General features: G+C 35.7%; 1 protein-coding gene across 2 annotated transcripts; it reads left to right on the top strand.

Annotated features, from left to right (window-relative positions):
- The first annotated feature begins 1,579 nt into the window (after positions 1–1,579).
- Positions 1,580–24,334, top strand: LOC128994374 (serine/threonine-protein kinase PRP4 homolog). Of its 2 annotated transcripts, XM_054418908.1 has the most exons (18): positions 1,580–1,869; positions 7,088–7,261; positions 7,759–8,008; positions 8,338–8,474; positions 9,815–10,105; positions 10,557–10,615; positions 12,712–12,850; positions 14,614–14,703; positions 16,518–16,605; positions 17,020–17,271; positions 17,723–17,955; positions 19,494–19,647; positions 20,228–20,365; positions 20,537–20,651; positions 20,874–20,980; positions 21,731–21,862; positions 22,758–22,972; positions 24,280–24,334. In XM_054418908.1, exons 1-17 carry the CDS (start codon positions 1,865–1,867, stop codon positions 22,959–22,961), a joined length of 2,568 nt encoding a protein of 855 aa, XP_054274883.1. In that variant the 5' UTR covers positions 1,580–1,864; the 3' UTR covers positions 22,962–22,972; positions 24,280–24,334. The 2 variants fall into 2 exon arrangements, with proteins under 2 accessions (XP_054274883.1, XP_054274882.1); XM_054418907.1 differs by lacking the exon at positions 24,280–24,334 and having other exon boundaries at positions 22,758–23,739.
- Positions 24,335–25,877: the final 1,543 nt, after the last annotated feature.

Genomic DNA, 25,877 nt, shown 5'->3' with positions numbered 1-25,877 from the left:
ATTTACCTGTTCCCTTTGTGGATTTGATCAATATCAAACCTGCCTTATGACCTTGGACCAAGGTTGGCTTTGTCATAAACCATCCTGCTTAATCAGCTGATAATAATATGGTTATTGTTGGCAAATTGTTTGTATGGATGATATGGTCTTCGTTCATTCTCATACGTGACTTCGGAGCGTACTCCTAGTATCAGTATACCTGTATAAATTTGATTTTATTTTTATCTTAACATTCTGCAAGAAGTTTGTGCATTGTATAATCAATCAATTATTTTATTGATTATATATTGACTAGTTCATGTTAGAACACAAAGGGTTTGGACAGTTGCCTTAAAAAACTTGACTACTAAAAGGGCCTTTTCAGCTTTCACACGAGGCCACGCGGAACCGGGGCAACTGCAGTTTATGGTACGGTACAGGCAACTACAAAAGCCACGCCACCAATAGCCACATAATATGAGTTAAGGAAATGCTGACGAGCAATGAACATTGAACATCTTCTTCCCGAGTTACCAATCAAATATTTGCCGAGTGCATTTCAATCTCGTAAATGAGATCCTCAGTATTTATTTTGTCTTTTGTGATTTTTGAAGAACAGAATAAGAGATTACATTTTAATTCCTAATTCTTTTCGTACTTTTTGACGTAACTTCCTCCTTATTTTTCAACTGCTCGCTCATTTCATTCTAAAGAGTTTAACAGAAAACCACTCCACAACTAGCCCAAACAATGCGTCTGTCTCTACGCGTCTTTGTTTACACCAAAACAGTTGATGCCCACTTTTCCGTGGTGGCGGCTACTAGTGGCTTGCCGTGACGTGTTGCCACCACTGTAGTTGCCGGCTCACAGTTGCGCAAGGAGACAATGCTCGGCCACTGTGTTCTGACGGGCAGGGGCAATTGGAGTGGCCGTGTCTGAAGGCTCCCATTTAAAACAATGTTTAGGCTGTGGCGGGTAACCAATGGCTCTTAACAGTCATCTGAGTATTACAAAATGTTGTTAAAATTGCATATCTCCTGACTTTATACATTAGCTCATTTCCAAATAGCTGTTCTTATCAATAGTTTTTATTACTACTCAAGACCATTCGTTATATAGTTAATATTAGCGTTATTGATTTAACTCTGCTACTGTTGTATATCATTCATTCATTCATTCATTCATTCATTGTTATTTACGTTGTTTTAATTACTTGTTTTACGCATTATACTGTTGTTCAATTTATTAATGCATGATTGTTTTAATGAAACTTATAGATGAAGTTGGTTTTAACAGTTGAAATGAGTTAAATTTAATATATTAACTTTTAACATTATTTTCTATTAATGTTTTATTTCCATTTTTTATTAATTCTGTTTATTATTCCATTGACTAAATCAAATTACATCCCCCTTTACAACACTCTACAATCATTAGTAGTAATGATTATAGGCCTAGAGAACAAAAGTCCATTATTTTCAAATTCTCTTTCCATGCCTTGACTCGTTCTGTTAAGTCAACCTGATCCGACTGACCGTCTTCCTTCACTCCACTCTCCCTCCGCTCCAGTCCAGTCCCCCCCACCAGAGTTAGAGCGTACGTACGTAACATAACCGTAACCAAGAAAATAATCATCCATCAATCCATTAAAAATACATCAGTGAACTAGATAGGTACTTCATTAATATATCAAATCATTCGCTAATTTTGTTTTGGTACTCTTAATTATTATTTTTTGCTCAGATTTCCATTGTAATCGATTATCATAAAGACGTGTTAGAGGCATAACTTAACTAGGATCGTCTACGGCCATCATCCTTGACTATCAATCAACTAGTTGTCAATAGCCTAATTATATTCTATTTTCCTCGATCAACAGATAAAAATGGGGTAAGTTGAATAACATTTTACTCATACGTAGCACATATTCAAATTATGTTTAATAGTTTAGGTATCTAGGCCTATTGTAATGTTTTGGCATAGGCCTTGGCCTATTTTAGTTTTTTGAACTTTTAACCATTTTCTTGTTCTTGGCAAATTTGGCTAGGCTTATCAGTTGTAGTACTAACCATTGGATTTTCTATGATTCAGGCCATGCAAGATTAAGTTTACATGAGAACTAATCTAGGCTAGGCCTGAATCTTAGGCTAACCCTTTTACCAAAACTCCGGTAACAGACTGGCCCACAGGATTTTCATTAACGCATGTTGGCAACATTGTTTACTTGAAGAATTCTCCCCAATACCCTCCCCCCTTTTCCTCCCCTACCTGTTGATCTATTGTTTGTTCTATTTGCGAGGGTTCCGTGACCTTGACAGGTTTTCTGTTCATAACATGCCCGTCTTAGAAGGCCAGCGTTAGTCTATTTTAGAGGGGATCTCACAGGCCCAGGGTTTCGTTTTGTGTGTTTCTAAGCGGGGTCCAGTAGGCTATTTCAAATGAGGTCTGAACAGACTGGATGTTTCGGTAAGCGTCAGCCTGGGTATGGCTTCGGTATCAGTGGTAAACTTAACTTAAGTAAGTTTTAACAGTCCAATCCTAAGTAATAGGCTAGACCCTATCTCTAAGATTGGTTTTTTAATTACCAGTAGGCCTACGTAAAAATCTGTCCTGATAATTAATTGGCTGCACTTTGGTAAGTTATGTCCTAGACACTCAAATTCGAATGAAATAATAGGTATTGATACGGTAAATAGGTAATTATTCCGTATAGGTGCCTCCAAACGAATTTCTAATTTTGATATCTTACTTTATAGTTTTTTACCTCCTGAATCCAAATATAGCATTATTTTTCACAGCTGAGGAATATTTCTCAAGATATCGCCGTAATAATATACAACATTACAATAAACAAGGTAGGGTGGATGACATTTACAGGTGGAATGAACTATGGGTTAAGTAACTTAAACCAACAGCTGATTGTTTTCAATCATAGTCACGCAAATGGAAGTGACAACTTGAATTAGCTAATTCTGATTCTGCAATATGAAAATCACCTGATTAAGTTAGGCCTACACTTTTCACTTTCTAAAGCCCCCCATACACGGGCGAGCATGTTCGCAAGCATGTTGGCGAACATGTTCGCGAACATGCTCGGCGTTGGCAACAGACGGACGAGCATGCTCGCGAACATGCTTGGCGTTTCCAAGAGACCTGGACGAGCATGCTCGCGAGCATGTTCGCGAACATGCTCGTTGCTCGGTAGCGGTTCCTAGGCCTATTCTTGCTTCTCTTGTGCTCTGTGAAAGTCCAGTTGTGTTTAGGCCTATTTAGCCTACTCCTGCTTTTTTGCTGCAATTAGGCCTACAGCATTTAGTTTTTTTTTTTTTTTTTTGCAACATACGCGTTATTTCTTAGACATAAATCAGGGTCGATTTATTTTTAGCCGATTTTGTAACTTAATCGGCCGATCTAAAAATCGACCGTTTGTGCCAGGCCTTAAGTTATCGGATTAAATTCATCCGTCATGGTTAGAAAATAATGTTGGTTAAAATTCCATGTTGTGCAATAACATTTCTCGTAGTTTTGCTTATTCTAGCTTTTCTTAGAATTATTTAATTGTGACAAATTACTACAGAATTGATTGTACACATTTGTGTAGTAATATACGTATTGTAATTGATGAACCCTCTATTTTGGAAACTCATTTGTATTTATCGCGTTACAAACACAAATAAATATTTATTTAGCTTCTGTAAACATTGACTCTAAATCTATTACTGTAACTGGAATACATCAGAGTTTCAACACCACGATGATTACAAGTGCAATCTGTTTATTGCGGCTACTTTGTAATGGCGGTAACGAAGTAATCGTTTGGAACCGGAACGGTTACTTGTAATGAGTCCACGATTGTAACTGGAATCATAGTAGCGGCTACATGGATGGAATCATTTAGCCTATCTCTACCCAAGTTGCAGCGGCGAACATGCTCTCGAACATATGGTCGTCCCCACAGACGGGCGAGCATGTTCGTGTTCGAGCTCGTCAAGTTCGACGAGCCGAGCGCCGAGCCCAACATGCTCGCCGCGACGGATCCCACACACGGGCGAGCATGTTCGTCGCCAACACCGTCACGAGCATGCTCGCGAACATGCTCGCCCGTGTATGGGGGGCTTAAGACCAATAAGTTAATAATGTATTATTGTTACCAGTATTTTATCCTTATTAATGATTTATTGATTTATATTTCGCCGTTTAGAAATTACCTAATAAAATGGTGCTAATCTAACATAACCTAACCTAACCAAACCTCTAGAATGTGTAAGCAAACTCCTTTTGATGTCAGAAAAGGCATGTCAGGGTGATAGGTCGTGCTGTATGTGAATTGGTGACTGCATTAAGTCCTTTGAAGGTAGGTTAGATTAGATAAGTTAAAGTTTAGGTTATAATGTATCGAGTTGTTAGTTTAAATGTCGCCTGCAGACTGTTTTTGTAAAATTAAAATCCTGAGAAAAACACTTCAAATTACTTTTTCAAAAATGCTTAATGTCTATGTCGCCTGCAGACTGTTTTTGTAAAATTAAAATCCAGAAAAAACACTTCAAATTACTATTTCAAAAATGCAAGCACGGTAAGTTTTTTAGGCCTAGAAATTTTCAGAGCTGCATTGAAATTAATAAATGCCTTGGACCACTAGTCAACAATGAATCCCTGACGGGGATGATTTTATGGACTAGGTAGTGAATTACTTGGATTGGCAGGAGAGAACTATTGATCAATTCAATAGCAAGTGATTTCTATTACATTTTTCAAATAAGTTAGATGGTTAAACAGACGTTAAAACTCCAAAACTAGGCTACATCCTAAATCCTCTGGTTTCTCCCCGTATCCCCTATGTGAAGCTAAACTGTTGCATATTAATGAAACCAACCCAAATTGATAATGACAAAACCGTACTCTTAGACTTAGGTAGCCTACTTAAAACAGCGATCCTGTTAGTTTGCAGATCGCAAAAGGAGGGGTGAGGGAGGTGAGATTTGTGTCTGTTTCTGGAAAAATTCAGACGTTTCGGAGACTGACATTTGTTGTACCCAGACAGTAAGACATTCTGGCCAGTAACTTACCTTTTTTTCTTGCGCGCCGGGTATATGTATGAAATAGTGATGCGCTGCACATGGCACATGGGATCTAAGTTAGAAGGTTGGAATTGCCCTAGTTAAATTTTACAATAATGAACAATAGACACATTCTCAATTGAAATCTTTTTACAAGACATTCATTAATGTGTCAGTTTATACAATTACAACTAACAAATTATCAATTTATCAATTATCAATTATTTAAGATGGGGACGCCACTATGTGCGTATTTTAACCCAAATATGAGTGAAGGATGAGTGTAGGATGAGTTCCGCGATCTTGTAGTCTTGTTAGTGACTAAGTCTGACATGTTCCTTAGACACAGCTGTTAATTAATAGCCCATACAGCTAATGGCAACTAAAGGGACCTACAGTTTATAGTGGAATCCGAACCACATTTTTCCTTGTAATTTACGAATTGGTCTAATTATCAGGATTCAGGATAGTACTGCAGATAGTCGTAGTACTCACTAGTGCGGACGTTAATCCACACCAGGGAGAATCGCGTCCACAGTGCATCCCTATAAATATCCACAATTCGTGACCTCCTAGTAGCTAGATTACAGGACGACACCACCCGTCCCAGTCATACATGTGGGACAACTTTACGACTTTTATTCAGCCCATTATTCCCATGTGAGATGTCGCTCTTCTACCTGCATAACATAACTTCAGGTTTATACCTGAAAGGTGTTTACTCTTATGAGTAAATGAAAAAAACACTATTTTGAAGTTGCTCAAGTTATTAAAAAACTTATCCTGGGTTCTTACTACAAAAGATAAATTTCATTGGCTTATTAAAAACCGTTTTCCACTTCATCCAATTACTACAAACACGACCAATTGTAATAGCCTACAAATTAACAATTTACAGAATTACAATATAGGCTTATGCAAATTTTATAAATTAACATTAATGATTTGCAATGCATGTTTTCCATGTAAACAAAATAATAAAGACATTTAATTTATCAATTATTTACAATTAGATTACAATATTTTTTATTTTTTTTGGCTCATAGTTCAGGAACTCATTCTCTGAGTAGAACGGTGGGTTCAGATGTAATTTTTTTAGCTTCTTGAACAGACTGGGTTGTTCTCTCTTGAGGTGCTTTGGTAGGTTGTTGAAGTAGCGAGGCCTTTGTAGGATGCTTTCTGCTCGAACGGACTCAGGTGGTGTTGTGGGAGGGAAAAATTGATGGCAAGTCTGGTGTTGTGCTAGTGTACGTCTCTGTGTCTTAGCTGCACTGTTGTAGTGGTGTGTATGATGACTTCTCTTAAATGGAGTGTAACTGATGTGAGGACTTAAAGGTTCTTGAAAGCTTCTCGTAGTTTAGATTGGCCGAGCATCAACTTGCCCTTTTTTGCTTTACGAGGTTGCCTTTTGATGTTCCTCCCCAAGTCGCTATGCCATATCTCAGGTGGGACTCAAATAGAGAAAATAGGCAGACGCTGGCTACTTCTGGGCTCCATAGGCCCTCTTGCTTGATCCTACGTATACGTAGAGACTCGATTATGCCTATCTAGCTTTTTGCAGAGCTGGTCTATGTGGGGTTTCCAGGATAGCTTAAAATAAATTATAATAAGGCATTTTGTGTTTGTAGTCCCGGTATTGGAATGTAGCCTATGTGTTGTTGCGTTTGATGGTGAAAGTCATATGAACAGTTTTGCTTTCGTTTAGGATTTTTCATTGGAGGCGCGGTATTGCTTTGTTCTCTGCAGTTAATGTGTGGGTATTCTCTTCCAGATTTCCCATTGTTCTGTCCGCGAATGTGAAAACTAAGTCATAGTTGTTTTTGCCTGGTTATTAATTCTTAATTCCATCTTGCTTTAAAATGTTGCACATGTTTAAGTTAATGTTCAAACAACTTTATCTTTTAAAATTTAACTCTTTTTATCCGTCCTTATCTTCTTGTAAATTGTAAACATGTGATCTTATTTTTAATCTTCTCTCGGGTGATTTAGGCTTCCAGAATATTGCTCATAGGTTTTAACATCCAGGCTGTAACAGATCTTTATATTTTCAGTTCGACCGACACAGAATCTCTAATAAGTGATAAGTCTGAAGAACCCCTAAAAGATAAGGAACCTGATCCTGAGGTGATTATTGAGGATTCCGGCAAAGATGAGTCGGACGGGAAGAAGAAGAAAAAGAAGAAACATAAACATCATAGCAAACATAAAAAACATTCTGGGGAAAGGTATGCATTCACAACTCTAATTACTTTGTACAAAAGGTTGTTAGAGCGCCTAGCCTACTATTCTATAAAACAATATTAGTACTAGTAAGTAGTAAGTTAGTTCAGTTAATAGTTAACGCTCACAAAAGGAGTAGAACATTTAGGAATGATGTCTATTATGACTTTATTTTATACTTGCAACGTTTATATTTTATATTGTTTATAGTGTGGATCAAATATAATTTCAACTACGGTATTTCAAAAGGTATTAAGTACGTGTTGTTAGTTCTCCTTTTGATCTGGTTTCATCCTGGGAGGACAAAAGCATTATGGTGACGTTTTTCTGTAATTCTATTTACTTTATACAGTATAATTGATCGATCTCCACTAACAATATTAAATCTTGATCACCAAAATATCAGTCAAATTGTAAAAATGTTCACATGATTGACCTACAAGAACACACAGTTTTCAGATATTAGTTGGCTTATACTGTAATAGTTTTAATTTCTATTTAGGAAAAAGCATAAGAAGCACAAAAGCAAGAAAGAAGCGGAGAATGGAGATATCAAAGAAAGCAAGAAGGAGAAGAAACCCAAAGAAAAGTTGTCTGTGATAGTGTCAGGGGATGGCAGCAAGAGAGAAGTGAAAGGAGAAGGGAAGAATGGATCGTTGACAAATGGAAGTAAAAGTATAGACTCGGATGTAGACATACCTACAGGGCCTTTGGAGGAACAAATGAACTTAGACGAGCTGATGAAGCAAAAGGTAAAGGTTGAAGTCAATAGATTTTTTTAAATTTTCATAATTAATTAAGTTACAAAGAATTAAATTTGTTTTAGGAAAACCTACTTATACGCTAATCTGTTCAAAGAGTATACTGTTAGAACATAGTCAGAGACCAGTACAGATTAGACATCCAGATTTAGACATTGATTGGTAAAAACTATTTTAAAAAATAATCTGGCAATAGTGCTGACCCAAAGATAATCAAACCATAGGCCTATGGTTTCTATTAAATGCATGAGAAACTTTAATCCTTTTGTGTCTTAAAGAAATTGATTGATGATTTTTATAAAAATCTATATTTTTCCTAGGCTCTTCTCCACGCAGCTTTGGGAGCTTATATGTCAGGGACGGATAGTTCCAATGGGGAACCTGAAGTCATCAATTTGGTCGATGATGAATCTGACGATGGGAGATACAAGAAACAAAAAAAGCGAGGACGGTCAAGGTAAGATAAATTGTAGTAAAAAAGCTTTAAACCATTTCTTGGTTTTACAGGGTGTCCACATTCTGGAAAGTCAGGGATAGTCATGGAAAGTCATGTAAAACAATTTTGGTCATTGAAAGTCAGGGAAATAGGCAAGATGTCATGGAAAGTCATGGAAATTTCCAATTATGGATGGATTTGAGGGGACCATTCAATGCTCTAGTCAGCTGTAACCCGGACTTGTAGCATTTTTCAGGATTTTTCACAAATGTTCGACAATTCAATTTATTACAGTTGTATTATTTTATGAGTTTTTGGTTTGTTTTAGTTCATTGTTGTACCTATTGTACTCCATTGTTATCTGTTATTACATATTTCAGTATTTTCTGCAAAATAACATGTCCAGGCAGTTATATTTGTGTGTGTATGTTATATTATAATTTGCGTGTAAAGTTCGTGAGTCATGGAAATCAATGGTAAATGGTCATGGATAGTCATGGAAAGTCATGGAAATTAATGACAAATTTTTTGTGGACACCCTGTTTTAGTTTTGACATGAGTTGTCCAGATAACTGTTTGTAATTGAGTAAAAGTGGATTTTCTTAGCTGCTAAATGCGGCTGCGGTAAGGACATTGTCCTAGATTTCCTGTGATATTCAATAGCAGAGTTGGCCTATTTTTAAGATGTTCTGTAAATCGTAATTTGCGGCGTTTTACATAGATTCTATTCATGTTCCGCAACTAGTTCTAGTTTAATTGTTTACCCTTAAACAAAAAACCGTTATTTTGGTACGACATTGACAATAAAAAACATCTTCAAACAAAATCAATTGTCTCAGTTTTTATGTAAAATTTGTTCAGAATCTAAAGAAGCCTGTATCTGAAATATATCAACTTAACCAGTTGAGGTAACACAAAGTCACTGAGAAATATTACAATTCACTAGCACTACTGAACATACCAAAAAATTATTGTCCTGGGGCACGTCTATGTCACTGCGGGTTGCGGGAATGACTGCTCTAGGTATAGTGCTTGCCTCACAGTCCGCGGCAAGATTACAGTCCGTCAAATTCGGTTGTTAGGAAAACACCTGACCTTTGGGTGTTGATTTGGTGGTGAAAAATGTAGGCCGTATTTGGCAACCAAATTCGGCAGCTCGGAATACCGGCCTTAATGCTTGTGGATAAAATTTTAGATTTTTTTATAGGCTATAGCCTAAATGTCTAGTTTTATAATGTGTTAATATTGAACATGAGTAAAAGTTAGACACACTTGAGGACTACTGTAATGATGATTTATAGTTAGTTATTGAAATTTTTTTTTATAACAATAAAAAACTTTAAGAAATTCCTTTTTGTTAGGAGTGCAAGCAAAGATCGGAAAGTCAGAAGAAGCGACAGCAAGAAAGATGTGAAAGAAAAGTCCCACAGAGACCGATCGGCAGATAGAGATCCTAGAAAAAATAGAGATGACACACGTTGGAAAGAAGAAGAAGAGTATCGTAAGAGAGAAGCCAGGAGGAAAGAAGATCAAAGAAAGAGGGAGGAAGATATGAAACGTCGTGAAGACGAAAGAAGAAGAGAGGAAATAAAACGAAGAGAAGATGACATCAGAAGAAGAGAGGAAGATTTCCGTAAAAGAGACGATGACAGGTAACTTAAAGAATCAAATGTCTTATAATTTTACATGTGGATTAAGAAAGAGGGTAACTGATTTTGAAGTAAAGGTTTATAAATAAAAATCACAATGGTATAAAAGTAATTTAAAAATAATATTTTTTCAGATGTATGATTGTAAACAATCTTTGAGTTAATCCTGTGGAGAGGTGTGCCAAAAACTTTTATTTAATTTAAAAGAAACCCCGTGTTTTTGTAATGAGTAATTTTTTGTCTTACTTTATACTAAAAGAACTGCCTTTTGTTTTTTCCATCCCACGTTGGTTAATACTTTTATTTCCACACCAAAATAAAAATAACAGACAAAACCCAATAGGTAAACTGGGAAATATTTAGTGGTCGATTGATTTTGTTTGCTATTGTGATGTAAGTCCAATAAACACATTAAGCTTGTAGAGTTTTTATTTGTCTTTGTTTCTGTTCATAGGAGAAGAGAAGAAGACAGACGCAGAGGACGAGAGGGTAGAAGAAGCAGGTCTCTTACAGGTAAGTTTTGTTAAAACAATTGGTTTTCTGCTTTATTAGCAACTAGCTGGCCCGACAGACGTCGTCCTGTCCTAATGTGGTTTTATGTCAAATGCTCGTTGATTTTCAAGATGAGCTCGTTCGCATGGCTCAATCACGTCCTGGTTGAAGTTCGTTCGCTACGCTCACTCACCTTTAGGTTGGAGCTCGTTCGCTGCGCTCACTCGCCTTCAGTTACATTTGACAACAAATATTCGTAAAAAACAAATGGAATAGAAACCTATTTGATAGCTCTCATTTGTTATGCATAGATTTGTTTTTAAAAATTAGGTTATCATTACAACAGCTGTTTCCTTAATTTAATTTAATCAAGAAATGACAAACATGGCGTGGTAAACAAAATAAAACATTCTTCCATAAGATTAACATGTAAACTGCAAAGGGCCATTGGACGCTTCCCTTAAGGGTTTTTGAAACGGAAACAGGCTATTATGTTATTCTAGTACCTAAGGAATATCCCTGTAAATTTTCATGCCAATTGGTTCAGTAGTTTTCTAGTTATAAACGCTGTAACTAACACAACTTTCTTTTATATATTAAAATTAATATAGGTTTTTTGTGTCAATTTCCGTATTTGGTCTATATGACTTATTTATAAATGTTAAATGTACATAGGCCTATATCATTAAGAACAAACAGATCTGCCTAAAGAGGTCACACTTGACTAATCTTAGTACCAAATTATCTAAATCCAATCTACACTCAACCTCTAGTAATCTTTGTGTTTAACAGCTCATCCTGAATTGATAGGTACTGTCATAAAATCATTCAATAACTGATTTGTACAACGGATCAGGAATTAATTTTTCCTACAGTTACCTAACAATGTACATGTTCTCTCACTGATTTGAGAAAGCAAAGTGGCCAATTCTCTCATCAGTGAGACAATGTTGACATTGTCTCACCCTAATTACTTTGTCTCATTCCAGATTTGCAACTTGAAGGCACAAAATAGTGAGCGCGTAACATGCAGACAAGGTCGTATGCGCGCGAAATACGTTGGCAGCACTGGCTGTAAATCAGCTGGTCAGCTGTTGTACTGTTGTATTTGTCACAACACTTCATCATATTAAAAGTTCACTTCTGTGTAAAAATATGTTACGTTTCTTTACCAATTTATTTGTTTTATGGTAACTGTAGGAAAAATATAATGTCTAACTCGAGTGAAAAGTGTTGCTCACTTTGCTCACTAGTTGCACAAATAACTATTTAATCTAATCTCCTGGTGGCTCACTCCAGAAAAGCCTCTTTATTCTGATTCTCCGTTGGCGAGAGATTAGAGGGTTAGAAATATATGAGACGCCGTTGTAACTTAAACTCAATTCTTTCTTGTACTTCTAAGTTGCTCAATTGATCCAATTGATAAATTGAGACAAGGACTAGGAGAATAGCTAATATTTATTTATTTATTATTTTTTTTCATAGGTCTATATTAGGAGTTTGTAAGCCAAAAGTTTTTTCACTTCGATTGAGTAAAAAATATTGACCTTAGGGTCTTTCATTGGCAAAATCAGGCCAGGTCAAAATTAAATTTCTTTGGAAAGTATTAACTTTTTTTGAATATTAACTGTTATACTTGGCCTACAATTTGTTTGTGCCAATTGCGGCAAAATCATGAACATTGTCCTTGTTCACAACAAAATCATGATGTCCCCTGTGGTTGCAGTGAAATTGTAAACATCTCTTACATTCACTGCATGATAAAAAATTTTTTGATCGCAGAGACTTCAAAATCGTTTTCAGTGATCACATCAACATCGTGACCTTGAAACGCCCAATCTTAGCAGATGCTTTCGGTAATAACCAGAATAAAAACTTAGTTTGAAAAAGAATTCCTGAATGAGTTATCAGTAAAATTAATTTTTTTTCCAAGAAACATACTGTAAGGTATGTTTTTCCCCCTAGACGAGGGCCCTAGCAGTCACCGTGTCTGCCGTTAGGGAAATATGGTCCTGCAAACTAATCCTCTGTAGCATTACATAATTTTTGTTTGTTCAAAAACAATGTAATATGTCAATCAAGTTGCAGTATTCTCTACTTTCATATTGTTTCTTTAGGTAGAGACAGAGATTCTCGAGATAGAATTGAATCCAGAGACAGACGAGATGCTAGAGATCAGAGAGATGACAGGGACAGAAGAGACAGAGATAGAGACAGGAGACGAAGATCAGATAGTAGAGACAGATATCACTCCAGGTAAACTCATTGTTTAATCAGCTATGTTGTAGGGGTTTTGATCATTTTCTTATACATCTATCCGACCACGCAAAATAATTATAACCTAACCTAAGGGTTGTGAGGTTAGGTTTGGAAGATTTTGTTTCTTAAACTAATTAAAATGTTATTTGGGAGTCGATTTATCGGTGTGGTTGGTATAACACCAAAGTACCGAGATCTGTTAACATGTTTTGCTTTTGTTAATTAGGTTCATAGTATTGGTGCTGTATTGTTCTATTCTTTTTTTCAAATTTTAAACATTCCATTATTTTTTCTGTGATGAGTACTGTAGCTCAATTTGGTGTTGCAAATTAATCCATCAATGGTGTGACCATGTCTATATTGCAAATTTTGTAATTTTGCGGGATGACCAATTTAGGCTCTTATTAGACGAGGCAGCCAAGTTGCGCAACTAGCCGGGCAGTCGCCTGTCTGGCTGCCTAGCGTAGCAACCAGTAGAGCAGCCACAAAATTACCAACTAGGCCAGTCTCTTGTTGACAGTGGAACAGTGTTGGTGGAACAGTTCTGTTGGGGAGAGACGCTGTCAGAATGCGAGATGAATATTTGCTTCTTCTGCTACTCATGAAAAAGAGAAGATGAAGGAAGAGGAGAATGCATATACATCCTATTCTTTCGTCAAGAACAGAAAAAGGATTATATTACACCAATTACACAATTATATTACAAGAATACTGAGGAAAACAACGCACAATGATGTGACCGGCAGAGATGAACGCACTTCCACGAGTGATGATCTACTATACTGATGTGTGGCAGCGGGCGACTGGCTGCCCAGTGTAATAAGATCCGTAAGCTACACAGGTGCGCGACCAGACCGAGCAGCCAGTGGTTGCCTGTGCGGTCGCTGGGCTCGGCAACCAGCCGGCAGCCAAACTGTGGCTGCGCAACTGGCTGCCCTCGTGTAATAAGCTCCATAAGAACCAATGCCCAGTGACTGGCTGGACGACTGGCTGCCCGGCTGGCTGCGCAACTTGGCTGCCTCGTCTAATAAGGGCCTTAGATGTCTTGTCTTATTGTCAGTAACTAAACAGAAACAGACCAAACCTGATAATGTTTAAAAGTGTTCAGTAGATGTTTCATGCTACGTCTAAAGATTATTTTTCCTTCTTTGTGTTTTCAAATATATTGTTTGTTAAAATTGTGGCGTAAAATGTTAGGGGGGCGGGGGAATAAACTGGTATTCACCAAGTCAGGCTAGGCCTACCCCTAGAACCGGCCACACTCAAACTTCTTCCCGGGGGAGCTCAGAAGGAGCCGAGAAAAATGCTGGGGTAGTTGTTCATGTTTTGACTGATCAATTTATTAAATTTAATTGCACATCACCAATTTATTAGTTTAAAAGGTAGAAAGCGATCAAGATGGTGGATTAGAAGTTTTTTGGCCAAAGGTGAAGGGGTGGCTTAAAGGTGCCTAAAACTCCCTTGTTAAGGGATTTAATGTTTTAGGCTGGATTTTAATTTTTTTTACGAATGACAGCAAGTGATTTTGAAGAGTTACTCAACTTGGTGGCTCGTCCGATCACAAATCATACACCATAAACAAAAACATGTTTAATTTGTCTGCTAGAGTTGTGATGGTGCTGCGGATGCACGGCGCGGCATCTGCTAGAACTACTTACAGAGCAAGTTCAAATGCGTAAATTCTGCTCACAACATTATGTAGGCTTACATAAACCCTCATTTATACCTTTGTTTTTGAGTAAATGTAATGTTTCTTTCAGATCTCACAAGTCAAGTCGTGATAAAGCGGATAAATTCAAAGACAGCTTGTCAGAAGGCTTGAAAGTGGACAATTCATCGTCCTCAGATGAGTAAGTATTATTGTTTGTTGTTGTTCCGGATCGGTATGACATACAATAAAAGGTTAAATTACCTGAGAATAAACTGCCATCATCAGTCCTACTATAAGTCCTTGTTCTTCCCCATTGGGTGCGTCTTGAAGTTTTTAAACACGTACACGAACGATATCACACTTAGATACATCACAATTAAAACATAAAAACACACGGTAGGCCTACTTTATTTGAGCTACTACGGACATGTAGACACGCGTCAGTCGTGTGTCGAGTCTCGACTGGGGTCAGACGTTACTTGCAGAGTTGACCTTTGTCCTGTCTCTGTCCTTTGTGGCGTTTCATTCAACTTTAACAATGCTTCGAATAATATGTTGGATTGTAGAGTACTTTTATCATTCAGGAGGTTGTGGGGGGTTGTTTTAGATGCTCTATAAATTTCATATTGCTCTAGTGATGTCATTACTCGACTTTTTCTACAAATGTGTAAAGGTTTTAAATTTTCATTCAGGCTGGAATAACTGTGATTGCTGTCAATTAGGTGTTCAGCAAAATTGGATTGTTGTGTTAAACTATTTTTGGGAAGGTGTTCTTTAAACCTCTTAATAAATGGTCTGCCAGTCTGTCCAATATAGAATTTATTACAGTCACTGCATGTTATTTTGTATACTCGACACACGACTGACGCGTGTCTACATGTCCGTAGTAGCTCAAATAAAGTAGGCCTACCGTGTGTTTTTATGTTTTAATTGTGATGTATCTAAGTGTGATATCGTTCGTGTACGTGTTTAAAAACTTCAAGACGCACCCAATGGGGAAGAACAAGGACTTATAGTAGGACTGATGATGGCAGTTTATTCTGCCGAAATGCATCTCCTGTAATAGGACACAGCAAATAAGGATCGACAGGCGGACACAGGTAATTTAACCTTTTATTGAGTAAGTATTATGTTGGCTCTAGATAGTGTTTGATTTATAGAAATTGAAGAACCGGAACTAAAAACTAATCAAGAGCTATAATTTATTTCCCATAAACTCCACCACCATCCATATCATTATCTGCCGCTTAGATAATTGTGCTTCATTGGGCAACAATAACACAAAATCAAATGGCGTAAAAGAATTCTTTTAGATATTTTTCCTTTCAGATTTAAACTTCTTCTAAAAAGTCCCGGGACACCATTTCACTGTGTTCTATAATTTGTGTTCCCTCTAATTAAAATTTAGAATAGTGATTGTGACGGTGCAGGCTTACTTGTTACCAGACAATTAATTTCTCAAAAAAGGACACATCAGAATTAATGCAACAAACCCTGTTCAAACTATAATCACATTTTTTTCTAAGGATATACATAGAGCAAAAATGCCTTGGTTGGAATTTGTTTAATGATAGGCCTAGTACTATTCTTACATAACAAGAGGGCAAGTCTGCTACACTTTTCTTAAACTTAATGTTTGTACTAGTTTATGATGCTCATGATCATTTGATTGACTTTTTGCTAACCTTAATAACGGTAATGTACCTTTGTACCAAGTCAACATTCTTTCTTCTCTTGTTACTGAAATTATGGTACGGTAACTAGAAGTATATTGCAATTAGTTACTTACAGAGTCTGCAGTTGGCGGCAGGCAATACCAAGACCGGACTAGCGCACGTTGCAACATCGTCCAATTATTAGATTTCTCAACAATGCTTGGGCCTTGTTATCTCCTTCGATGTCTTTGGTAAATAGGCTCCTCCCTCGACTGTACACTCTGATATTCCATATTGTATGAAAAATATCTATAAACTGTTTTATAGTTGTACTGCTAATACACATTTCCAAATTTAGATTGGAAGACATAAACATTGACGTTGAAGAAGAGGACGAGGAACAGATCATTGAAAAGAGGAGAAAACAGAGAGAGGAATTATTGAAGGTAAGGAACTTTAAAAAGGTTTAAAATATTATGTCCGTGTTCAAATATATCATCGTACTCTGTGAGCATTTTTATATAGGGCCTACTGTAAATCAGGAAAAATATTGTAAAATGACCTCAAATATTTTTTTTCCATAAACAAATCAATCAGCAAAGACGTAATGTATTGTAAATACCAAAAAGTTTTATACATGCATATTTACCAATATGCGATAGATAAATATAAATAATAATAAATAAATAATATAAATATATGTAGATATGAGATAGGGTTGGTGCGGTCAAATCCCGCATTCGGCATAAATGGCCATGGGAGTGAGTGAGTGAGGGTATATTTATTTGCCATATTGTTAACAAACAGTTTATAGCAAAAGTTGTTACTGTTTGTTTATGTATATTGTGGTATGTTTCCAGAGGCTGGGAGTCAGTGAAGACTCCAACTTAACCAGTAGTCCTGTAGCACTAGAGCCTCCGCCTGCAGATGAACCCCCCATGGAGCCAGAAGCCCCCGCACCAGCACCGGCCGCCAAACCCAAGCGCAAGTCTAGGTTTGAACCGGAGACAAAGAAAGAGTCAGATGGCAAAGCTGACGGGAAAAATCAGCAGCGGAAAGACGGCAAATGGGACATGTTTGCTGAGGCGGACAACTTTGGGAGCCAAGTGAATGTGAGTTTAACTTTTGTTTTTTGTTAAATTTTTTTCTTCATCCCGACTGCTTGAATGGCAACCTATACTCGCAGAAAAAAGAACAAAATTTGACCTCAAAGGGTTAAATACCTTGTTTATATAATATATATATAATTCTGATGCTCTCCTTAAAATAGAAAAGTGTAGAAATCATGAAAATACAGTGTTTTCTTTATTATTATAAAATATTAACTGATGTATTTTCAATAAGAGACTCCATTCTAACTCTTATTACCCAAGGACTCTTCCGGAGGAATATTGCCACGATATTATTCCGTATCCAATGTAGACTTGTGCAATTTTTTTGGAAATAAAATCTTGAAGAGTATTAGCAATGGACTCTTTTCCATTCTTATAATAACCAAAATCAATGTTTCTCTTTCTTTCAAAAATAAAGTATTTTACCAGTAGTACCCCTGCTTTGTTGCAGAGCCCCAGCATGGTGGCCAAGGGAGGTCTGCTCCCTGAGAACCCTAGTCTGACAGACAACTGGGACGACGCAGAGGGTTACTACCGTGTCCGCATCGGGGAGACGATGGACAACCGTTACGTGGTGTACGGCTACACAGGTCAGGGGGTGTTCTCCAACGTGATCCGGGCCAGGGACGGAGCCAGAGGCAACCAGGACGTGGCCATCAAGATCATCAGGAACAACGAGATCATGTGAGTGAAACAGAGACACAGTACAGGGTGTCAGGGATAGTCATGGAAATTCTTAATGATGGATGGATTTGAGGGAACTTTTCAATGCTCTAGTCGACCCTAACCCATACTATTGTAGCATTTTTCAGGATTTTTAACAAATGTATGACAGTTCAATTTATTAAAGTTGTATTAGTTTATGAGTTTTGAGTTTATATAAACACTGCAAACTCAATAAAAATAAATAATTAAAAGTATATAGGAAGGGAAAAAGAAAGTGGAGAGAGAACTTGGCCAGCTGTGTGGACATTGGAGGCTGGGTTTTCTTTTTCCTTCCTCATTTTGAATACCATATTTTTTGCAAAATGTATTACTCCATTGTTATCTGTTAAAGGGATGGACGAGATTGGATTTTTAGTTCGAGACGAGACGAGACGAGGTTTTTTATTTCTCATAAAATTTCGAGACGAGATCGAGACGGGATTTCCCTTCTCATACACAACGGGAAATACACGTTCAAAATTTTTACCTGATTTTGTAACATTGTAAGATGACTGTTTAAATACAAAAATAATGATAATAGGCAAGAATATTTACAATATTTTATTAAAAAACATCAGCATAACATTTTTTTATTAATCACGCCTAACTTATTAAAAATGCCTACGATTAGAAAACATAGTGATATCAGTTAGGATAGAGTTCAACTTATCCTAAAATAAAATAAATAATAAAATAAAAGCAATATTAATTTTTATAAAATAGTTACTTGTTTTGACTTTTTATAGTAATAAAACATTCCTCACACTGCTTACACTTAACAAAACTTCTCAAATGTTATTAAAGTAATATTATTTAAATAATTAAAGTAATATTTACATTTAAAGAATTAATTAAATAAGAACGCCTTCGCAAAGGAAACGCAACTACAACACGCTCCTGTATTGCGGGTAATTGCATTGACTTTCTGCAGGCGTTTTTAAATTTAAATTTTTTTTTTTTTTTTATTCTCGTCTCGATAAAAATCTCGGCCAAAAAGAAATCTCGTCTTGTGTAACGAGATTTAAAATTTCCCGAAAATTTCCCGAAATTTCGAGACTTGACCATCCCTACTGTTAATACACATTTAAGTATATATTTTCTGTGAAATAAGTTGTCTATGCAGTATTATTCGTGTGTGTATGTTATATTATAATTTTCGAGTAAAGTTCGTGAGTCACGGTAATTAATGACAAATTTTCTGTGGACACCCTGCAGTATATTTTGAATACTAAACTATCTTTTTTCGATAAAGGTAAAGATTGTGTTAGAAAGGTGTGTTGTAAAGATGGGAAATACCGTTACTTGAAATTTCCATAGCTTTTTGGTAATAGGTAAAAATAATACTATTATTTTGTCCCCTGTTACTCTCTTGTCCAGAATGTTACTTTCTTTTAGGCAACCACTGTTAATAGGCAGACAAGATCAGTGTTATTTCATTTGCTCGTTCTAAAAGTTAGGACAAAGATACAAAAATTATATGTTTTAGTCAGAAATTTTAATTATTTTCTTCTTTTTAGGCACAAAACAGGTTTAAAGGAGTTGGAAGTCCTGAAGAGACTGAACGACACAGATCCCGAGGATAGATTCCACTGTTTACGACTCTTCAGGCATTTCTTTCACAAGCAGCACTTGTGTATGGTCTTTGAGCCGCTCAGTATGAATTTGAGAGAGGTAAGAAAAAATATTTAGTATTAAACAATCCTAAAAGCAAAACATTAAATTTTTAAAACTATTTTTAGGTTTGCTTTTCAATTTATATTTTTATTAGTCGATTAATTTCCTGGCTTTATAGTAATTTAACGTATTGGGTAGAAACTCTATTTCACTCTGATGAACTAACTAAATTGAGTAATTGCCCAATAATCTACTATTTTTTCCAAAAAAAATTTTTAATTTTAAAGTTAATTTAAGATGCCAGTTTATTTTACATTTTGTTGAAACTGTGTATAATTACTGCTTGATATCAGTTATTACAAGTAATTGAGTTGATACCTTTTAGTAGCCTATGAACCTTCTCCATTTGTTTTCTTTACCTTTCCTCCAATTTTGTCATGTAGAGGAACTCTCATAATTTTGGCAAATGTAAAACCATTCACAGCATCAGCATATGGCAGGAAGTATTTTAAATTATTAGATACCTAGAACATTTCCTGCAGAACTGTTGTTTTACTGTGTTACGTTCTGTCTCAAACAAATTAAAATATGTGCTGTATTTTGAACCTAAATAATGTGGCTTTTTTCTTGTTTTCAGGTGCTGAAAAAGTACGGCAAAGATGTTGGACTTCATATAAAAGCAGTCCGTTCTTATAGTCAGCAATTGTTTCTTGCGCTGAAGCTTCTTAAAAAAGCGAATATTCTACACGCTGACATAAAACCAGACAATATTTTGGTGAGTAAAGCAGTTATTAGTAAACTTATCTGCATAGTTAACTTTTACACATTTAGAAGAATTTAAACTTGATGTATAGTATTATAATTCTTATCTTTTTCGAGAATAAATAGAATTAATATTTCTTATTCCATGACATGAAGTGTCTGAAGATCCTTTTTTTGTTTTTAGGTAAATGAAAACAAACTGGTGCTTAAACTGTGTGATTTTGGTTCTGCATCACATGTAGCAGAAAATGAAATTACTCCTTACTTAGTGAGTCGATTCTACAGAGCTCCAGAAGTCAGTAAGTACCGACTTTAAAGTAGGCCTTATAATTGTATTATTTTAACATAGTACAGTAAAATGTTAGTGTTTTTTAAACATAGTCATCTACATATATTTTATTTTCAGTAAACAATTCCAGTTACTGAAATGTTGGGTTATGGAGCTCTTTTCCAGCTACTTTGATATTTAAATTTATAAACTTGTTTCCCTCCGACAACTTTGTAACTCTTGTTGTTTCTAGTTCTAGGCATCCCGTATGACTTTGGTGTGGACATGTGGTCGGCCGGATGTACAATTTATGAGTTGTACACTGGGAAAATTATGTTCTCTGGAAAATCCAACAATCAGGTACGATTAGGATGCAACCATACTTTACATTCAAAATGTACTGTAAGTTCGATAAGTTATACTTTGTTTTTTTAAATGACAAAAACTGTAATTTTAAAAATGATTGCTTCTAAGATGTTTATTTTTTGTTGCATAACTCTGACCTTTAAAATGTTAAGCGTATATTTCAGTATTCTAGCCTACTTCCATATTTTCAGAGCAAAGAAAATATCAAACCATGAGGTTAAGGAAAGGCTAGGCCAGGATTTTAAATTGTAGAATAAGATTTAAGACTGGTGGATTAAAGATTAAAGACTGACAAATTTTTTATCGGTTGAGTCTCGGCATGCGAGCAGATCTGTATTAGGTGACGACCGTTTACCTCGAATTAGTAGGCCATATAGTTAAATGTATTTTTGTACGTTGAGGTTTGAGATTTTGCTGCAATCAAGGTTTCTGACTTCTTTATTAAAGATTATTGATAGGCCTACTGTGGTTTTAAGTTTTTAAACTTATTTTTGTAAGCAATTATTATAGTTATTTAAGTGTGTAGGTAATTATAGTTGGAGTTTTGCTGTACTGGCTAATGTTTTAGATATGCTGCAGAACCCTGGGAGCAAGCTGCAGTTTTTAATTATTATTTCTTGAGGCGAGCTATATTTCCTTGTGTTTCAAAACTGTGCTCCAACTCTTATCAAGATACTTTAACATCGAATGATTTGTCTTTCATTTCTAACAATGTTTTTGGTTCATCTTTTGTTTTGCTTACAGATGCTCAAGTATTTCATGGATTTCAAGGGGAAATTCCCAAACAAGTTGATCAGAAAAGGAGCTTTCAAAGATCAACATTTTGACCACAACTGTAACTTCTTGTCTCATGAAGTTGATAAAGTCACAGAGAGAGTAAGTCAAGTGTAGTGTTTTCTACTAAAAATATTTATATTTTGCATTACATTTGTACAACAGTAATTAATTTCATGGCGTAAACAGTTTAGCTAAAGTTTTGTCATGTCTGTGCTTTAGTGAATTTCCCATATAGGGAATAAGCAATCATTGTAGGTCTCATGGTAAAACCTAGACCCGGGACCGACTGACTTTTTTGTTTTGAGGTCCCCAGAGGCCAAAAATACCATCAAATGTATATATGTCCTTAGCTCAATAACTTGAGCAATTATGATCTGATTTTGATGAATTACAAACGTTTGAACGAGTTCTTGAACCTATGATGGTTCCTAGGATAGGTCTATGGGAACAGGGGTTTTTATGGGGTAAAAGGTCTAATTAGGTTTTCCCCCCTAAAAACATAAAAATTCACATATACTTTCCAAACCTTCCAATATCTTGTCTGTAGAGCTTAAATAAAGAAATAATTTAGTTTGAAGCCTTACTGTACTCCTAAAGTCGGGTTTTCCTAGGCGTGGAAGTGGAGAGAGGAACGCGGAGAGCGGACTCAACTTGTCTTAGGTAATTTAGTGTTACTGTTTTCCTAGAAGCGGAGCGGAACACCATATTAATCTCTTTTCCGCTCTCCGCATTCCTCTCTCCGCTTCAGCGCCTAGGAATTATACTCTATTATTTTTCTTCAGGGTGATATTCCATTAGTCAGATTATGAACAGACATTATGACAGCTGCTCCATGCCACACTTATCCAAGGGCATGATCAGTTATAAGGGGAGGATCATATTTATCTTATGTTTTCCCATTGATTACGTCTACCGTCTTTACAATATTTTAAATGGTCAATTTAAATTGTAACTTCGAAGTGGTAAATGGAAAACTGATCTTTTACTTTTACAGGAAAAAGTGGTAACCATGTCCACAATCAACATAACGAGGGATTTGCAGAGTGAGTTGGTCGGCAACCAACACCTCCCTGACGACCAAGCTCGCAAGGTCAACCAGCTGAAGGACTTGCTGGAGAAGATATTGATGCTGGACTCCAGCAAACGGATACCGATAAATCAGGCGTTGCTGCATTCCTTCATCCAAGAGAAGATTTAGTGTCCGCAGAGGTAACCGATAGTGTGGAAAAACTTTTTATCAGAAAAGTTATTTTTTGTCACAGTTCTATTTTAATTGTGTAAATTACCAGGAAAACAGGCTATTAGGTATAGAGAAATCTGGTCTAAAAATACGTTACTAAAGGTTACATGATTCGTTTTCAAAATGTTAAACATATAGCCTAGATGTCAGGTAGCTGAAAGATTATTTTAAATAAGTGATTGTTGCACTCGTACATGTTAACATGTTATTGTAATATATTGGAAAAATGTATTTGCTTTGTAAATAAATGTTTTCAAAGTAACCAGTTTGTGGTGCAGTGATATATTTTATTTTAAAAGTGGAAAGAAATTATCAGTCAGTTACCATATGTTTTTGCACAAAGTTTTTTAATTTGGAAACTTTCAAAATACTTTTGCTGTGTTTTTATTCAAGTGTTTTAAGTCCCGTAAGTGTGAGAGTTTCTTACAGAATTTGTATTACTCATTTTTGACCAGAACTTCTAAAGATACTTCAACACACAGTAATCTCTTGGTATCATTGCAATCAAGGGTGATCATGGTTTTTGTCGCAATTGCAGGAGATGCTAATGACTCTGTGTAGAACTAGACATTTTATTCTCTCGTTAAAATTGTAGCCACTTCTAGCATAAAAATAAACGTAGTCAAAGTAAGCCTTTTGATAAATTATGCTGCTGTGAACTTTTTAACCTGGCCAAACTGAAACGACAACTTATTGTTAACTACACGATCAACAACTAAGGGATTTTAAAAAAATGTTGACAACAGCCCACAAACAAATATCTAGTATTATCTCCATTGACCTGGCCTATTGTATGACATGTATACTTAATGGCAATAAACTATTTGAATTGAATTGAATTGAAATCTTTCACTTAATTCATTTCAAACTATATTTTGTTCATCTTAAATTACTGACTATGGTTTTCAGCCGTCATTGTACACTAGGCCTAGTAGTTCAGTAAAACATGGTAGTGGTAGCATTTTCTTCTCTTTGGATACATTTTAGATTTTTTTCTTGTGGATCAAATTTAAATGCTAGGCTACTGGAGATATCTAAGTTTAATGCATAAATTTATTTTCTTTATTTTGATACTCAAGTTTTTCGATGAACGTTACATGGTGTACTCATTGTTAATTTCTAACCACTTTTAACATCCAGGCGCCCTTTTGAATTCATTTGACCCTTGTCCCTTACCCGTTATGTGACATGGTTTAACCAGGAATTAATCAACTTTGCCTAGCTTGTGAGAATGATTATGTAAACAATTTACTGGCAGTTGCTTTTGGTTTTGCAGATGACCTGACTCTACTAGGCCTACCTCTTGAGTTCCTGACAGTAAAACAGTCAAGGTAGGCCGGCCGAGAGAAATGGTATTTACATTTTATTAATTAGAAATTTGTCATTTTATTTTAAAAATCCATTTTTCAATTCAAATCATTGTTTCCTTTCATTAACGATTTACTGTAGAACCTTGTTAATCCTACTTTTGGAAATTAGAATGAATTTTGAAACTATTTCAAAATTATCAGTTGTAAGTTAGAACTCAATTTGCCTCTGGTTGTGATAGAAATAAATTCACTATCAATGATTTATTTAAATATGAATTATATTAAATAGTGAATAAAATAAAATTATTATACAGGGTGTTTTTTTAAAAACTTGCATCTTTATTTATGTAAAAACCGCAATAGATAGAAATATGCAGTTTGCGGGAATCATCTATTGACGTAGAGGGACCAATTGTTTTGAATTCAACGTTACATTCACATTCCCCCCCTGCCCCCAACTTAACTTTTTTAAATAGCAAGGTACCCCTTGTGACATATCAAATAAAAGAGCATAAAAAAAGAAAATGTTTGATGAAAAAAAATTGAAAATCGGTTCATAAATTTGTGAGATATTCCCCCCCTCACCCCCCCGGAACTTAATTTTTTTTTAATAGCAAAGTACCCCTTGTGACATATCAAATGAAAAAGCATGAAAAAAGAAAATTTTTGGTGAAAAAAAATTTAAAATCGGCTCATGAATTTGTGAGATAATCACCCACCTTTTCACCTACCCATAACTTGTTTTTTAATAGCAAGGTACCCGCCCTTGTGACATATCAAATGAAAAATAAATTTCGCCAAAATTTTTCTTTTTTCATGCTCTTTCATTTGATATGTCACAAGGGGTACTTTGCTATTAAAAAAAATTAAGTTCCGGGGGGGGGGGGGGGTGAGGGGGGAAATATCTCACAAATTTATGAACCGATTTTCAATTTTTTTCATCAAAAATTTTCTTTTTTCATGCTCTTTTATTTGATATGTCACAAGGGGTACCTTGCTATTAAAAAAAAATAAGTTGGGGCAGGGGGGGAAAGGGGGGGAATGTGAATGTAACGTTGAATTCAAAACAATTGGTCCCCCTACGTCAATAGATGATTCCCGCAAACTGCATATTTCTATCTTTTGCGGTTTTTACATAAATAAAGATGCAAGTTTTTAAAAAAACACCCTGTATATTGGCTTTGTTGAACTTGTAAATTTAATTATACATTTCATTAAATACGAATTGTTAATTTTTATTTCACCATTGGTTTTGTTGTGGTTAACATAACTTCGTGAATGTTTTAAGTGTTATTTTAAACCAACAGCCTCATTTTGAAAGATTTTTGCAGCTCTGATGAAAACGAATCATTCTTAAAAATAAAAATATCTTTTCTTCTAGGGGTTTAAGCTACATTTTACTCGGTTCCTGTTCCTAAATGTAAAATTCTTTTCTTTGACTTACTTTTCACCAAAATAATATCACCCCTTCAAATTGTTATTAATTTTTACCAAAATAACTGTACTGAAACAACCCTCAAACAGTACAAAGTACTGAGCAATGGCTTGGTTTTTACAACATTGT

This window comes from Macrosteles quadrilineatus, unplaced genomic scaffold (genome assembly GCF_028750875.1).
Source record: "Macrosteles quadrilineatus isolate MER2022 unplaced genomic scaffold, UCM_ALF_1.0 Scaffold_5__1_contigs__length_97177068, whole genome shotgun sequence".
Lineage (NCBI taxonomy): Eukaryota > Metazoa > Arthropoda > Insecta > Hemiptera > Cicadellidae > Macrosteles > Macrosteles quadrilineatus.
Note: the sequence above shows the minus strand (reverse complement) of the source record. Positions and strands in the feature narration are given on the sequence as shown.

Coding starts and splice junctions, on each gene's coding strand:
- LOC128994374 (XM_054418908.1), top strand. Junction 7,262..7,758: donor AAAAAACATTCTGGGGAAAG/GTATGCATTCAC, acceptor ATTTCTATTTAG/GAAAAAGCATAAGAAGCACA. Junction 17,272..17,722: donor ACTTTGGGAGCCAAGTGAAT/GTGAGTTTAACT, acceptor GCTTTGTTGCAG/AGCCCCAGCATGGTGGCCAA.